This window comes from Sparus aurata, unplaced genomic scaffold (genome assembly GCF_900880675.1).
Source record: "Sparus aurata unplaced genomic scaffold, fSpaAur1.1, whole genome shotgun sequence".
Classification (NCBI taxonomy): domain Eukaryota; kingdom Metazoa; phylum Chordata; class Actinopteri; order Spariformes; family Sparidae; genus Sparus; species Sparus aurata.
Window position 1 is genome coordinate 15,518 of NW_022045113.1, and position 18,031 is coordinate 33,548.

At 41.4% G+C, this 18,031-nt stretch overlaps 2 protein-coding genes across 3 annotated transcripts; one reads left to right on the forward strand and one right to left on the reverse strand.

The window, feature by feature from the left end:
• Nucleotides 1-742: 742 nt before the first annotated feature.
• On the reverse strand, nt 743-9,777 carry LOC115577740 (BOLA class I histocompatibility antigen, alpha chain BL3-6-like; the record flags this gene model as incomplete). Its single annotated transcript, XM_030410631.1, has 4 exons — nt 9,713-9,777; nt 2,213-2,479; nt 1,599-1,874; nt 743-1,011 (listed from the first exon to the last, which is right to left on the reverse strand). Coding segments are annotated over exons 2-4 (801 nt in total), but the record flags the coding sequence as incomplete, so codon positions are not given.
• Nucleotides 9,778-12,383: 2,606 nt separating this feature from the next.
• LOC115577759 (uncharacterized) lies at nt 12,384-16,847 on the forward strand. 2 transcript variants are annotated; one of them, XM_030410651.1, is made up of 3 exons: nt 12,384-13,440; nt 15,829-15,856; nt 16,333-16,847. In XM_030410651.1, the coding sequence occupies exons 1-3, from the start codon at nt 12,702-12,704 to the stop codon at nt 16,535-16,537; spliced, it is 972 nt and encodes a 323-aa protein (XP_030266511.1). In that variant the 5' UTR covers nt 12,384-12,701; the 3' UTR covers nt 16,538-16,847. The 2 variants fall into 2 exon arrangements, with proteins under 2 accessions (XP_030266511.1, XP_030266509.1); XM_030410649.1 differs by having other exon boundaries at nt 15,829-16,847.
• The last annotated feature ends 1,184 nt before the right edge of the window (nt 16,848-18,031 follow it).

Below are 18,031 nucleotides of genomic sequence, written 5' to 3' on the forward strand. Positions count from 1 at the left end.
TGTTGTCAGGAGCTGCAGGTCAAAAACAGAAAGATAGATAGATATATACTTATACTTATATCTACTATATTTATCCAGAGTAAGTATCAAGTAGTAGTAAGTAGTAAACATCCCATGTTGTGCTTTGTTTATATAAACATTTATAAACAAACTTTTATAAACAATAAATACAGGAAACAGTGTTGAAAAGGTTAATCTGCACAATAATGTGAAACATGTTTTAATCTAAAACATGAAGTGTGAGTCAGATCAGCTGAAATAGAACCAAAGTAAGTTTTACTTACAAGATGGAGGGCTGATGGCTGAAATCAGAACAAGACAAATAATTTCAGTCACAGTTGTAAATGCCAGATTATCTTTAGTCACTTTATTCCTCTCTTCTACTCACTCAGACTGAGTATCTGTTCATACTCAGTCTGTTTAGTGCTGACTGTATTTACTTTCTCTGATGCTTGTTTTAATTTAGCAACCTGAATTAAAGAAATCAAAGTAGTGAAATCTTTCCTTTTTCTCTCTCACCTTTCTTCTTTTTGTAAACGATGAATCCAGCAGCACCGATGAGAATGAGAGCAAGAACAACCACTGCAGCAGTGACGAGGACGGTCATGTTACTGGACTTCACTGTTGAATACAATAATAGTTTATTATTACTGTTTTTGTTGTTGTTCCCATGCACTCCCCTTCAGCACCCTCTGATCTCACTCTTACCCCAGTTGGTTCTGATCCGATCTTTCTCCAGTTTGGTGATGATGTCCTCGTTCACACCAGAGAGCTGAAACACACAGTCGTACCTCGTCCAGTCTTCAGGTGTGAATGATGAAAGGTTCAGGTCAACACTCATCTGGAAGGTTCCATCGTGGTTGGGGAGGATCTCTCCGTGGTCCACCTCCTCATGAAGCTCCTCTCCATCTTTCCTCCAGACGAGTGAGGCTCTGTGAGGGTAGAAACCTGTAGCGAGGCAGCTGACTGGAGAGGAGGGAGTCTTCTGGAGGAGAGACACTGAGGGAAGATCTGGAGAGTAAAGAGAGAGAGATTAAAGAGGAGAGAGAGGAAAAGAAACAAGGTAAAAGAAAGATGAAGAAATTACATTTGGAATCAATAACAGAAGGTGTGAAAGTGGTGATGGTGGCCAAGTAATGTGCTCCATGTATCCAGACCACAGTGTAATAATGACAGGGTACATAACAACACATCTGCTACACAGCCTCCACATGATCTGTATACAGACAGAGGAGGGAACTACACCACCACTAAAGACACTCACTACAGTCAGAGAAGAACAATGTCTGTCTGTTCTTATGATTCACAGTCAGGTCGTCAATCACAGTGTCAATGTTCAGTGGAACTATTTCTATTGTGAAACACTGAAACTGTAAAATCACTTTCCTTAAACTAAATGTGACATCACAGTCTGAGCTTTGATGGTGAGTGATGTCACCCAAAGATGTCTGTGATTGGTCAGGACTAAAACAAATGTAACCACTACAAAAAAGCTGATGTCAGACAGGTTGGATTAATAATACAATGACAGTTCAGTCTAAGCAGCCTATATGAAGATAACTGTGTCTAATAAACTACATCAGGTCAGGTGATCCTACCTGTTCTCAGAATGTCCTTCAAATCCTCCACATACGTCTTCAGCTGCTCTGGACACATCAGAGTAAAAACGGTCTTATAGCGTTCGCTTAAATCTTTACCAGCTTCCCATCTCAGTGTGATGTTGACAGCCTCAGGTCTTAGAGCGATCCATGTAAATGTATTTGGATCCAATTCCAAGAGGTCTTCTCCATTGTAACCAAACTGAGCGAAACCTTTGAGCACATCAGTCTCATCATCCCACTCACAGCCCTCCACCATCTGTAAAACATGGACACCTGAGACAGAGACAGAGACTGTAATTAACACTGATTCACAGATGAAACATTTCATGCGATCATGAATCACATTATTATCAGTAGTTTGTGTTTAACAGCTTCAGCAACAAGTCTAACCAGCAGCTGATTAATGTTGACATGATGAATGACAGGTAGTGGCTGGACCACTGAAGACAAACTGATATGATGGTTTACTTTACATGAATCTCTATTTCAGGTTATGTGTAAAATGATGTTAGAGTTTGAACTGATTGGTATCTTGAGGCCCTGGGTCACTTTACAACTAAGATGCAGAACAGTGAAAAGTTAAACAGGCTATAACATGTTACATGCTGTACCTCCACTTTGGTTGAAGAAACGCATCAAACTGTTTGTGTAGGATTTGAAGGAGTTTGGAAAAACATGGAAACATCTTTGTCTGTATAACTCCAACCACTCCTGATTCTCTGTGAAGAATGATTTAGCCATGTCATGTTTTACTTCCAGTCTTTTGTTGCTGCCACAGTACCCCACCAGTATTTCATCAATTTCCATTGTCACCACGAGTTCTGGGAGGTTTTGGATTCCAGTTGATGAAGTTATGAAATGCTTCATGGAGTGTAGCACTGCAGGACAAACAAAGGAGCTTATAAATAACAATAATCACAAATATGATGCTAAAAGAAAATATAAATATGATATGAAGTGTGTGTGTTTGCTGCGAAGGATCAAAGATCAAAGATTTTAAATGTAATGTGCAGAACAAACAGCCTCCATTCAGTATAAATACACACTGATCATCACCACACATACCCCGACATGGACACAGGCGAAAATACAGATGCTATCAATAAAGGAAACTTTCTCGAATAGTTCAAGTTCATGTGCAAATATGATATGAAGGATTTAAAATCATCTGGAGCAGCTACCAGTTGTTCAAAATGATCTGCTGGAGTCAGGAGGTGCCCAGAGACAGAACTTTGATTAGCTCAGATGATCAGATTATCCCCTGATGGCACTCAGATATAAAGATGTGTCAAAGTGTGAACTCGTAGCTAGTGTGAGATATGTGAGATATATGAAAACAAAAGAACTGACAATCGGGTTCATGGACACAAATATTTCAGAGAAGAAGTTACAGGTGATTGAACCACTGCGACTTGACCCATCTCTGTTGGTTGGATTAAGTTTTGACAGAGTTTACGTTGTGTCAGGAAACAAGGGAGGTGTGCATGTGATTCAGAAACAATCTTTTGCTCGAGCTGTGAACGTCCACTGTAACTCTCACAGACTGAATTTGGTGTCTCTCAGCACGTTAGCACATTCTTTGATAAAGTGAACAACATGCACAGTTTCATGAGAGGCAGCAGCAGACATGCAGGTTTGTGGAAGTGCAAAAAGAGCTCCATCCAGGACACCGTGCTTGGAACGTGAGCGATCTGTGGACAAACACTGGAGCTCCGAATCTGGAGCAGTGAGCAGAATACTGACGTTACTCGATGAAATATTAGAAGTGTTTGCAGAGTGTGTTGAAAGCAGCGGTCAAACAAAGGTTGAGGCTCCCTGCTGCAACAACTACAAATAAAACAGAATAGATTTTTACTTGTCACATTTGGGGAATTATGTGATTTTAATCAAGTTATGAAGCTATCAGAACAGTTGATACAGAAAAATGTAATCTAGAGCTCGGATCAGTAAAGTCGAAGATTGTGATCGCTTTCTCATCTTGGTTGAGTTGCGTTGTTTGTAGTTTTAGGCATGAGGAATGAGAGATCGACAGTGATAGGACGAGAGAGCGCGAGCCTGACGATGGTGCGTTTTCCCACAGGAGGCCAGTTGGGAAGTGTCTGCAGCTGCCCTAAGGTAGATATATCACATCAGGTTGTGCCCAATACTCTGCTACATGGACCACTCACAGGAAAACAGATGCAGAAGTGTCAGGACCAACAAAAACAAAACAGCAGTCTCACACCTGTTCGTATTCGAGGCATCTCCTGAAGATGATACGGTAAATTTCTTAATCATTTCTATGATGGGACATGTCGTTCTATTGAGATTATCTTTAATCTCTGGCTGAATTTACTAGCAGACTGATTTCCTGGTTAAATGTCAGTCACTGAGGTGGTCATGCCCTCAATAGAAAGCTATGTGATGCATAAACTCTTACTGATTATATATGAGTCAAAATATATAAAATATAAATGAACTGGGGCGTCTGTAACTCAGTGGGTAGAGCTGGTGGACTCGTGATCGGGAGGTTGCTGGTTCGAATCCTGCCCCTCCTGGGGTGGAACTGAGCTACATGTCGAAGTATCCTTGAGCAAGATGCTGAACCCCAACATTGCTCCTGATGTGCAGTTGGAACCTTGTCTGGCAGCATCTGCCATCAGTAAGGGTCCTGTGATGAGCTGGCGACGCATCCGGGGTTTGCCCTGGCCTTTGCCCATAGATAACTGGATTTAGCCCCAGTAACCCCCCTGAAAAAAGGGGGATAAAACATCCCTGCAACCCTCACAGAAAAAGCGGAACAGAACAGAATAAATTAATTGCCCTAAATGTGAAGAAAATTAAATTAGAATTTACTAGCAAATAAATGAATCACACAACATACAAGGGACTGATTTCCTGGTTAAATGTCAGTCTCTGAGGTGGGCGTGTCCTCATGTGGACTGGCCATCATCAACAGACATTAATACAATCAAGAAATAGTTCAAATTACATTGACAGTATCATTCATGCTTGTGACTTCTGACAAGAAGTCTTTGCTCTGCTTTGCTCTCAGAGTGTTTGCTCTGTCATGCAGCATGTTAACACCTTCTCTGCTGTTTGGTTTTGTCTTCATCACTTTGTGCAGTAAAGTGGTTAATGAACAGTGTTGTGCGCTGTAGAGACGATGTGCTGCTCTTTCTGTGGGTGCAAATATGTTTTAGTCTGAATCAGGATCTAACAGACAGGTTTTAGTTGTGTCAGTCTTTATAGACTAAGCTCCTCTGGTTCTATCATGTTGTACAGGCTGTAGGAACCAGCCATTGCCCTCTGTTCCTCTCACCACAGGAGGTGTGAGCGGCATGTCAGTGTCCATCTCACCTCTCACCTACTCCCTGCCATATTGTAGTGGCCTGGATACTGTCCTTCCTTTGCCCCCTTTTCTTATTGACACTATACTATTGACAAAGCAGCATGTGATCCAGCTATATGCATTTTCGCCTGCGAGAAAGAACAGTCTGCTGAGTTCTTGAGTGAAATCACCAGATAACCTCCTGATTCTGTTCCTTCCCCCGCCTAGGGAGAGTCCTGACCCCTTTTATTGCCCTCTCTCTCACACTTTGGCCTTATTAGAGGTTTTATAACAAACCTATTGACAATCAGGCTCAGAAAGGACTCAATCATTATCTGGGTTACATCAGTACCTGTCTACTCTTCCACGGACTGTTTACATTCAGTGCCAATTCAATCACTGGAGAACATCAGGTTTATCCCTGGTTACAACCGTGCTGGTCAACAAATGGCCAGGTCCACATCTGGCATGTACTATTAAGATGTCATCCAATAAGTTACGACACTCAAACCCGGCAGGGTGTCTCCACATTCATTGTAAAGAAACCAAAAGCCTTGATTTCTCCTTTAATACTAGGAGAGCATTAGATTACAAACTCATTTTCTTTTTAACAATATATCTTTAACTAGCTTGATGAGACTTCAAACAAGCTCTGTCTTTCATTTGTGTTAGTTAAAGAAAACTTCTGTCAAGAATCACAGTGTTAATGTCAATATTCTGGTGGAGCTAGAGCTCCACCTCCTGGTAAGTTTTGGTATAATTTCAAAGGCCAATACTAACGGAATGTTCTATTCTATGATCTGAAGTATTTGGACTGTTTTTTTAATCTGATACCTGTCTGGAAAGTATAAGCTGTCACTGTACGAGATATTCTTAAGCCATTAGTGCCTTGGATGATTATGTGTTGTGTTTTGATTAACCAATAGTCCTCTTTTGCCTATTAGGCAACTTCAGTTGTGTTCTTTTATATTCTTATAGCAAATGTTAATGTGAGACCATGGTGGATTTCAGCACATAGTCAGTCGCAAGTTAAAAACTCATCAAATCCTTACTTTGATTTAACAAGTAAGAAATCGGTAACATGAGCTGTGACGTCACCGGAGGAAGTAAGTGACCAGGCCGCCTGCAAGTCCGCCTAGGTTCCGCCCTCGGTTTAAACATTAAAAGCTCATGCATCCCTCTCTTCTCTCTCTTCTCTTGAAAAAACCCGCTTGGCTCTCTTCTCTCGTAATCTATACATGCTAGTCTACACGCTTGCTTTTCGTTTGCTACCTTCGTACTTACTTTAATTTTTAGTACGCGCAACTTCTTATTTTTCCAAGTTGACTTCCGTACTTTGCTAGATTTTTGAGGCTTCGATACTTAGTAATCTCCAGAGATCTGAGCCATTTGTAAAATACCTCTCCAGGTGACGCTCTTTTATTCTGAAAAGATTTTTCTTTGAAATTTGAGCAAGAACGAAATTGATTCTTTTACTTTTGTCATATTTTTCTTATTGCTAGAGTATCGTATTTAAAGCCAAAGAAACTATATTTGTTTTCTTGTATTTATTAACGAAGAAAGCTCGTCCGGCCGGCGTTTCTTTCCCAGTTATTTTGCGCAAGAAGTCAATTCAATATATATATCCGGAGCTCCTTAATCACCAATTCTATCGTGACTCTGATCATTCTTAAACCATCACGAAGTCGGTGCAGTTAAGCTGCTCAAGAAGCCGTGAAGAAACATAGTCTAAAGTTGAACAGAATTATTAATCAAACGCGCCCAAACCGCCTGCAGCGATCTCAAGCGAGACACTTCGCTGGGCAGAAGTTCGACACTCGATGGATATGCTAGTTTGGTCTAGCTACCGGAACACACGGATGTCAACAAACAGGTAAGTAGCTGCTTGCACAAACACACTATTTTAACTACTTTTTTATTCATTTTGAGTCATACACGCTACAGTGCTGTGTGCTAAGGTGTCTGCTGATGTTGCATAACTTTTGGTGTGAGATGTGGAGCATGTTAAGATGCTTAAAACACAGCGTGAAGTTCTGACCCCATGCTGTTAGCGTTCAATGCTACATCTCCGTTCACGGAGCTCTGTAATGGCTGGACCAAATTTGTTCGCGTCTTCGGTACTGGCAAGTCAAGGGTAGCTTGAACAATGAAGCTGCATGTTTAAGTCGACCGAAGTTCTCCTTTAAATGCATCAGGAAAATCAGGACTGTGTGATTTATTATGCATCAATGAGTAGAGTAAGTTTGGGATAAGTAAGAATAGTTAACAAATAGTGATAGAATTCCATTTATTTGCAATGAATTCAAATCAAATTTTAAATTATTTGCCATGGATTTCCTATTAGAACACTGTCATCATAATGCTGCTGTGAGTCCAGACTTGTCAGTCACCTGTTAGCCTCACTCAAGTCTGAAAGTAAAAAAAATAAACAGAATATGTTACGATTTTATTGCTGTCAACAACTGTACAGGTTTAATAAACTTAACGGAGGTCAAAGCAATTAACACAAGCGCATATACATTTTGCAAAGCATTTATTGACCATTATTTACCGATTATCGTGGTTTTCCTGTTGTTTTCTATTGTCTGCTAAGCACTTCCTGGAACTTTTGGAGGGCTACATGGACCGAGGGTTCGGCCAGCGTTAGTGGGCACTTAAAGTGACCAATCAGAAAGGAGGGGGGGTTGCGGGGCCGTCTATTCAAAGCCCGCCCCCAGAGTGCCAAAATTCAGCAGAGTCGAGCGAGCAGGAGGCAAAGAGGGAGACAGCGAGTGTGTAGAGAGTGACCGCGCGCGCATAGAGGGTGACAGCGCGAGCGCAGAGAATGGTCGCGCGCGCAGAGAGTGACCGCGCGCGCAGAGAGTGGTCGCGTGAGCACAGACAGTGGTCTTTATGCGCGCTGATTATGGTTTTATGCGCGCGGATTATTGGCAAAAGTGACGCCATAATCTTCCCTCCTCAACAAAAGTAGGCTAAGAACTCCACACACGACAAGAGTCACGTGAATGAAATCAGAGTTGGTGTTTGTGAAAGCTTCGAATATATATTATAAATCCAAAACATCTCCCATATAATTTCGTTAGAAATTAATCCCGTAGTTGCGAATTAACGGTTCCATAGAAAATCCACCATTGTCTGAATCCATCCAATCAATAATTCATTCCAGGCTTCACACTTTCTGTTACTTTGTCACCCGTTTGACTCATTATCACATGTCATTTAATCTGCATTTATTTAGTTAATAAACATATTTAATCTTATGTCGTTGTCTATGCATGTTTAATTTGAAGTGGGAAATCGATGGGATCGTGGAAAGAATTCACTGCTTCAGAATAGGAGCAAATAGATATTGAAATTAAACAAGATTCACTTGAGATTGATGATTTATCTGTCTACCAAACTTGGACAGTTGATAATTTAACTAATTACCTCCAAGATTAGTTTTAGAATTCAAATATCGGAGGCAATGTTTTGCTCTCATTGTCTTTTTGATGCAGAATGTTGCAAAGTGAAATTGTCGCAGTTTGTCCTTTTTTTTTAAAAGTCCTTTTTTGTTCTGGGAAAAGATGGCCCACATCATTTTGACACCCAAAGTACAGTTTCTTGCTATTTACTACTGCAGGTGAAACTAAACTCGGGGTAAAAAGTCGAGTGGACTGTGAAGTTTAGAGAGTTTAAAGCCCCTGTACGGAGTTTTTAACTGGATATAGAAAAGTCTCTGGTTTCTGCTGATGTGTGTCTGTTACCTACAACAGCAAATGAGCCCATCAGCGTGAAGATACGCTTTTTCTAAGTAGTCTAATTCTATACCTCTGAAAGGCCTTGGTCGGGTCGGACCACTGACGAAACGATTTACGGCAGTCAGACCGGAACTGACGACATCCAGGGTACGGCATAGCTGTTTTGTTGCTACGCTAGTCAGTGCTAACCGAGCTAAAACTTTTGTCATGGCTGATAATGAGACAAAGAAAAGAAAAAGAATTCGAACCGAAGACCAACGAAAGGCCAAGACAGAATCCGATCGAGCTAGGGCTAAAACACGGATAAACATTGGCGATTCCTTCCAGAGATGGAGAGAGTTGCGGGGCTTGAAGGGAGGGTCGGATCCATAATTTGCCCGATTCCTCCTAGACAGGTTTGTACATTTTATTTCATTTATGAAATGTAATGCGGGACGTAGTTTACAGCAATACATGAATTTATGTTGTTACAACAAAGCTGGCTAACGTTACCACTAGATTAGCTCTAGATACTACACTCGTGAAAACGACAACCATCTTCTTAGATCACGCATCCATTTCAGCTGTGTGTATCAGCCCAGCCGACCTGCAACGATGCATCGGTAATATCCTCTGTCATTATAAATGATTCAGTTTCTTACTTAGAACAAAACATCCATCACAATCACTGTGACTTTGCTGTAACGCTAGCTCTGTAGCACTGTGGGTAATATATATAGCTGGGAAATTGCAGCGCAACAGCAGCATTACTTTGTTTCACCGGCGGCATATTATATTAAGTAGAAATACAAATAGACACATTACCTCGTCCATATGCACGCTGCAGATAGCTGCTAAAAAAAAGTTTTCAAAGCAAGTCCCGTCGTCTTTCCGACGTTTTCAAAACAAATCTACACGCGCCGTCCAGACAAACTTCTTCACGACAGTGGGCGCTAGAGCTCATGGGAAATGCAGTCTTCATTCTGGGAAAACACTACCGCTTTTGTCCAGCGGGGCCGCCAAAATCAACACTAAATGAAAAGTCTGTACAGGGGCTTTAAAGGTTTAAAATGTGATCTTACCGGGTGATGAAACGTGACATCTTGATGTGATGAAGACGAGTGAGTAAAGGAACGAGCTGGATCAGCTGTTTCCTGTTGGTCATCCTGGCACAGGGAAGTGAGAGAAAGTTTCTGTCCTGAGAATAAAAATAGTCCAGACCGCCTCAAAGACATCGACTCCTCACCAACACCCCTCACATATCTTATTATCTTAAGACATACCAGATCACAGAGCCCGGGAATCAGCATTTCCAGTGAACTCCCTCATGAACTATCGCCATAGTTCATTTAACTATGGCGATATCAAAACAGATGCGAGTCAGAGATTGGGTCCCACTGAAAGAATTGGTGTTGTCTGAGCCTGTCTTTGAGTTCAAGTAAGCGACACTTGATGGTAAGACTTGCATTCATGCTGGTATCTTTTTAAAGCGAGTTGGTCATAAATCACCCTCATGAATGAACCATACATCAATAATTATCTAATTTTACATTGAGCAACTTTTTGGTCAAGGATTCTAAAGACCATCTAAACCCACAGTGGGTCATTTAACCTCTCACACAGACTATGTGTTTCTGATCAGATGACGACCTCTGTCAGTCCCACATCAGCTGTTTGTATTAGTGTTAAACTGCCTGATCCTCGTTCAACTGGACACAAGTGTTACACCCTGTTCAACAACATCAGTACATTCCAGATGTTTTTATTCAATGAGCCAGTTATCAACAGGTCAGAAGGACTTGATCTGTGTTAACCATCAGCTCAAATCACTACTGTGAATAAACATGTTTCAACATGTATCTCACTCTGAGTCTCTCAGCCTCAGTTTGTTTCTCTTTCTTTCTAAACGTATTTTATGACCTCCTCACAGGTGAAGCGTTACAGGACCACTGATGGGCAGTAAAGCGTTAGAAGTAACGCGTTACTGCCATCAGATTACTTTTTTCAAGCAACGAGTAAAGTAAGGGATTACAACTGCAAAAACAGTAATTAGATTACTGTTACTTTTCCGCAAGCAGGCTGCGTTACTGTGTTGCTTAACCGTGATTTTTTTGTGAGACTGTCTCTTGAGTGACAATGACGTATGCAGGGCTGATTGCATTCCGGCGCCGGGTTTGCCCAGACAGTTGGCCAAACAGATTGATCCAGAAAGCAGTCGCTGTTGTAATGAAAGTCATGACACAGTTTCCTAAAGTACATTGTGATTGTTTATTGACAGAATGAGTGTGAGAAGAAACCGGAGCACCTGGAGAAAACCCACAAACACACAGAGAGAATGAGCAGACTTCATGCAGGTTGGATGTTGATGCTGTCTTCATTCTCGTGGCAGGAGGTTCACACTGAAAGTCTGATTTGAAGATGTGACTCCTCGACTTCTTGATGTCTTGACCACATCATGCAGGAGTAGATCATCTCGTCGACAAAGTTCTCACTTGTAGAAGCCGAGGCTTCATCACATGACGACTAAATTCCTGAAGTTATTCTAAAAATGTAAAGTGTAAAAGTATTTATTTTCTTAACATATTGTGAAGTAAACATGGTGCTGGTAGGTGTGGCTTGTCTACACAGACATACACAAAAATAGCTCCACAACTATCATGTGAATTTACATGATCTTTGTCTCAGTGGATAGTTAAGATCTCAGAGAATGTGTCCCCATGTACATTTGTATCACCACCTATAACTTATTCTACATCAGACAGTAGATAACACCATGATAACAATGATCCTTTGCACAGAGATGCCACTGAAATCATTCAGCAGCTCCTCGACTTCAACTGAACCAAAGTAGACAGAAACACCACAGAGCACATATATTCTACAAAGGTTTCATTTTGGACAGAACCAGTCAAACCTGGATTCCTTAAAGTACCCAGTGTGTGTGAGATATTTATTTTATCCACTTGAAAGGGAATCAGGCTCCACAATACAAGTGTCACAGCCCTGTTTGTAATACTGTATATAATACCACTAAACAGCCGTTAGATGGCAGCAAAGACATGTATGAAATAGAGGCTGAGAGTTTCACAGCTGCCCGACCCAAAGCTCTGGTATCTGATGACCTGGGAATGAGACTCAACAATCAACTATGTTTCTCCAGAATCACGTGCTGCATGTTTGAAGTGGGCAGAGCTCTAATGGGGGAAAAACATGTGACATCACATATTTCCATGCACCTATCAGGAACAGGCTACAGGTTTTGGGTTGCTTGGTTTCTGTCAATCATATAACATGCTGCTACCAATTAACAATATTAATTAACATTGATTAAGATGAAGCGGACAGATTTCTAAGTATTACCATGTAGATGTTAGTGAAGGATGAGCAGCAAACAGTCAGGAATCACACAGAAACAGGTGATATTGATTATTTAGAGTATTATATAGTGACATTTAATCATTTTCTCTCAGGGCTCCTCTGTGTTTAAGTCATTCCTATTATTGTTGTATGTTTCTTGTATATTTAATTGGTGTTAACCGTCAGCTCAAATCACTACTGTGAATAAACATGTTTCAACATGTATCTCACTCTGAGTCTCTCAGTCTCAGTTTGTTTCTCTTTCTTTCTAAACGTATCTTGTGCCGTGACTTCGGTTGTTCACACAAAGAGAGCAAACGTGTGCAATGTGATACGTTAAACGCTGTGAAGAAAACTCTGTTAACAGATTTTATTGAAAAGACAAACATCAGCACAAAAAGAAAGAACAATACGTTTGAGTTTAACATTCATTCATGTTCATCAATGTAAAGGAATTTACATGTTTAGTCTCATAAGTTCATAGTCATACATTTGTCGATAAACATCTCCCTCCTCCCTTCTCCAAGACATCTCACAAAACATCTTGCCATTCCTCACCACCCTGATCAACTCCTCCCTCACTTCAGACCTTATTCCATCTCCTTTCAAGACAGCTACTGTAAATTCACTCCTAAGAAAACCCACCCTACATTCATCTGACATCCGAAACTACAGACCTGTATCTCTTCTTTCACTGCTCTCTAAAACCCTGCAATGTGCCGTCTGCAACCAACTATCCTCCTTGACTCCAATCAGTCAGGCTTCAGGACTGCTCACTCCACTGAGATGGCCCTCCTCACAGTGGTCAAGTCACTTCGTGCTGCCAGAGCTTTGTCCCATTCATCTGTCCTCATTCTCCTCGACTTATCTTCTCCCTTTGACAAAATCAACCACCAAATCCTCCTCTCTGCTCTGGCTGAACTTGGCAACGCTGACTCTGCTTTAACCTGGTTCATATCATACCTGACAAATTGCACCTTTCAGGTCACATGGAATGGCTCCTTGTCCAAACCCTGCTTTCTGGAAACTGGTGTCCCTCAAGTCTCAGTACTAGGACCACTTCTGTTTTCACTATACACTAGATCACTAGGCTCTGCAACCACATCACATGGAATCTCTTACCACTGTTATGCAGACGACACCCAACTGTTCCTCTCTTTTCCCCATCCTCCTCCAAAACCAACGTTGCAATGCCCAATGTCGGAATGTTTAGCCGACATCTCTACTTGGACAGCTGCGCATCACCTCATACTCGACCTTTGTAGAACTGAACTCCTCTTCATCCCGGTGAAAGACTGCCCTTACATGGACCTGTCAGTCAGTGTTGAGGACATCACCACCCTCTACAATATCTGCAGGATCTGGTCTTTCCTCACAAAGGACGCAAATCAACTCCTGGTCCAAGCACTGGTCATCTACCGCCTGGACTGCAACTCGCTCTCGCTGGAATCGGAACTGTGTAGGAACACATGCCTTTGTCTCTGCATCTTGAAGTGGTCTCATTTCGGCCATGATTACCTTTAACCCAAATCGACTCCTTTTTCCAGCATTTGGGACTGAAAGCCCCATATCCTGGCCTGGCAAATTCCTCTCCTCTCCACAGAGTGGGAAGATGTTGTTTTTCTTGCAATAAACAGATCACCAGAGATCTCCTTTTTTAATTTACAACGACAAAGCACATCTGGTCTGTTCCTCTTCCTCCAAAGAAGATGAACCACTTTTCCCTAGGTCAAACAAGGTCAAGCCCGATGGAGTTTTCTTTGGTCACACCAAAAGGAAGAAGGACTGGTTTCTAACATAGATGTGGTGATTTAAGATGTTTTACTCTACGTTTCTCTCCCTCTGGAACATTCTCCAGTGGGGGAAGGCTTAATGGGAAACCTAATCTGTGTGTTCTTCTCCTCACATGTCCAACTGTTATTTACGACCGTTGTTGTTCCTGGGTCTGACATACCAGTCCCCCCTTTCAGTCTTCTGTTCTCACCCAAAAGTCCTAAATAACAAATAAACTACATCTCAATTTCTTAAATTTAACGGATCCCGAAATAGAAAAATCTGTCATTCAACAGATCTTTCTTATGTTATTGTGAAGCCCAAATGAAGTTTATTACTCAATAAGTTTGAGGTCAACAAAAACCCTTCCCCTTTGTCGATGGAGGAGAGATTTGAAGATCATCATTCCTTGTGTAATACTTGTATTATTTACCAGTTAAATGTCTGATACGTTTTGTTAAAGATAGAACTACAAGGAATATGTATAAGTCCTTGGTTCTACTGTGTGTTGTATACTTTATTGTCATATGTTGTATACTTAAGTGCTTCATGTCTTGATTAGGTTATAATTCTTTTGAATGACAAATGATCATTATCATGTTGCATCTTTTCACGAAGACAAAATTCGACTTTTAAGATGGTGAAGTTTTGGGAAGGTTAAAACACGATTTCAAAATGTTAAATACAATAGTATAGTTAGATTAACTTTTGGAAGCCTCAACTCAGATCACAGGAGGTGTGTCACTGTCAGCCAGCCCCTGCTGCAGGTCATAAAAACAGACACTCTCCCCTTCTCATGTACCACTTCTTCTCTTTCTTCTTCTCCGGACGCTCTCTCTCTGTCCTCTTCTCCCCCTGCTTCTTCTCCTTCTTCTTTCTTTTCTTCTTTGTTTTCATTTTTATTTTTAAAGTAATCTTTACTTTTATTTTTGCAACAAGCTAAGACAAGCGAATTGAATCCCTACTTTAAGTATTTACTTTTATTCAAGTTTTTAATAGAACAGATTATTTCTTTTTTTGATTTTATACTGTTAAAGTATCACCGCCTGATTCAGAAGAAGTTGAATTAGTTTCAGAATCAGAACTTGAGTACCACTATTTGAAACCACCAAGAAAAGTCTTTTTCAAGACTGTGATCATCTGATGAAGAACGTTGCAAGCCTTGCAAAGAGTCTCCAACAAAAAGAGACTTTGTGTGCTCCAAGCCGAGACCGACTCTGCCCCCAGTGCTCCCAAGGCGGAAAACCCGCTGGGCCTTCGGACCAAGAGTTCCTCAACAGAGTATTGGCCTTCCCTCTGGCTACTGGACCGACGCGCCGTGCCGTGGTCCAACCCAGAACTCTCAAAGAGACCAAGCTTCTGTGCCTCCTGACGCCCAGACAAAACAGGCTGAACGACTTCATACAGCTGGATCCACACACGTGAGAATGAGTGGTGTCTAAAGTTCTGACTTCTGTCTAAAGCTCTGACTTCTGTCTCAGGTTCTGACTTCTGTCTAAAGTTCTAACCTCTATCCTATGAACTTAAGAAAGTTGAGGTAGGGTCTCGTTAGTATTAAAAGATTACTCCCGTAATATTTAATATATAAAAACCCGACCCTTTAACTTTACCATCTACCGACGGTCACACAACTTTATTACTTTCCTTATTACAGTCTTTACATTTTCTGTTATCTGTTGTTCGTCTAAAATTGTCATGTCTTTTATTTTACCCAAATTATTTAGTCAATAAACATATAATCGTTTGTCTTTGTCTGGAACTTAATTTTAATGTGGAAAACAGATGGATACGTGCAAAGAATTCACTACTTCAGAATATTGAGACTGAATAAATTGATTTTGAATGGACTCTAACTGTCCAAGCCAACTTGTACAGTTAGGTGTTTGGAATAATGTCCTCCGGATTATTCCAATAACTAAACACGGAGGTGGTGCCCCTTTAACGAGTGTAATATTAATTGCCAGTGATTAATAATCATGTATATATCAAAGTAGTGTGTGAGCAGTGTCTCCTACATTATATATTTATGGTGCTGCCCATGCCAGGACCACATACCATAGTATCCTACAACTGCACCCATCTACCTCCACACACCGGTCAGACCACATGTCTCTTTTCCCCAAACCTCCTCCAACACCCATGTTGCAATGCGCATGTCGGAATGAACTCCTCTTTATCCCGGGGAAAGACTGCCCTTGCATGGCACTGTCAGTCAGTGTCGAGGACATTACAGTATCGTCTTCATCAACTGCGAGGAATCTGGGCATACTCCTCAACAACAGACTGTCCTGCAACCCCAACATCACTGCTTTGGCCCTGTCATGCAGATTTGCCCTCTACAGCATCTGCAGGATCTGGTCTTTCCTCACAAAGGATGCAATGCAACTCCTGGTTCAAGTGCTGGTCATCTCCTGCCTGGACTACTGCAACTCGCTCTTGGCTGGACTCCCAGCCTCTATGACAAAACCGTTGCAGAGTATCAAGAACACTGCAGTGCGCTTTGTTTTCAACGTACCCAAATTGTCCCATGTAACCGCCCTCCTCCTTGACCTCCTCTGGCTTTCTGTTGCAGGCCGTATCTGATTCAAGACGATGGTGTTGGCCTTCAAGGCCGTCAATGGAATTGCACCTATGGACCTCAAAACGCTGGTCACAACACACACTCCAGCGCGAGCACTTCGCTCCACTACATCAGCAGGCCTGCTGGTACCACCATCGCTGAGAGCAAACAAAGTCGCTCAGTGAAGTCACGACACTTCCTTGTTTGGTCGCCTTAGTGGTGGAACAAATTCCTAACCAATGTCAGGACAGCAGAGTCACCTGCCATCTTCCAAAAAAGACTCCAGACTCACTTTTTCAGAAACAACCTCAACCCTGCATAGCCCCTGCATACCTCCCACCCCCCTACCTCCCACTCTGCTCACCGCTCATAGGAGAGATGCACTGGATCCATGATAGACCAAACTCCATATTCTCCATCTAAAGAGTGGTGCCCCAATAACACATTTTTGGAGGCTAAACCTGAAGTTTGCATCGCCCTGGTTCCCTCCACAAGAAGTCTATGGGATTTTTGAATTAGATTTTAGATCTGCGACAAACACAAGTTTGTGATTCTTACATGTTTTGTTTGTAACTAAAGTCTGGTCACATGCTGTCCCCTGATTGCTTTGAATATGAATTTGACAGAAAACAACAATTAATAAAACAACCAATCAGAGTCACAGGACATAGAACAGTCCCACTTTTTTAAATCAGTCCTTTTTTACATGTAACTTCACAGTTTTTGCAAGAAGTCGTCTTTTACTCTTTTAGTCTCTTTTAGTTCATCGAAACTGTACATTGTACATTGTGTGATGACTGCAATTTTTTAGTCTAGTCGGATCATGAATCAGATTATTATCATTACTTTGTGTTTAACAGTTTTAGCAACAACTTCCTGTTTCCTGGCAAAGCATCATTAATCCCTGTGCTGCCACGGCTACGCTATATATGAAAACTTGAGCCTTTTGAGTCCTCAAACTTTTCATTGCAGAGGAGTTAACATTGCTTTGACAACATTTGAAGTCGATTGGTTTAATGCTTTAGGGGGAGTTTGTTAAAAGAACAACACGTACACTGAGTGCTAAATTAAAAATGGCGACTTTATGTTGGGTTTAGTCATCGCACAACTTCTTTGTAGGTCAACGTGTGATATACATGTTTACCAAATTTCATTGATGTATGTGAAACTCGCTACTGGCGCTGCTCTCTGGAGGGTGCTAGCTGGCCTTTTTGCCCTGCTCTTTTGCAAATCCCCATATATTTTGACCAAGTCTGTCACACTTAGCCCTTCAAAAAAGTGCTTTACTTGAGGTAAAGAAAGAAAGAAAGAAAAAATTATTCCTTGCGTCCTCGGTACGCTTTGTGCTTAAACCCTGACTAGCAGCTGATTACCTGTCATTCATCATGTCAAGATTAACCAGCAGGTTGAGCAACAAGCGGCTGATGAATGACAGGTAGTGGCTGGACCACTGAAGACAAACTGATATGATGGTTTACTTTACATGAATCTCTTTCAGGTTATGTGTAAAATGATGTTAGAGTTTGAACTGATTGGTATCTTGAGGCCCTGGGTCACTTTACAACTAAGATGCAGAACAGCAAAAAGTTAAACAGGCAACACTGGACATCATTACCAATATCAATGATTGGCAGGATAAATATCCTGAAAATGAACATCCTTCCTAAATAACTCTGTTTATTCCAAAATATCCCCCAACTTTTTCTACTGG

Coding starts and splice junctions, on each gene's coding strand:
- LOC115577759 (XM_030410649.1), top strand. CDS start 12,702: ATGTGCCGTCTGCAACCAACTATCCTCCTTGACTCCAATCAGTCAGGC. Junction 13,441..15,828: donor CTCGCTCTCGCTGGAATCGG/AACTGTGTAGGA, acceptor ATAGTATCCTAC/AACTGCACCCATCTACCTCC.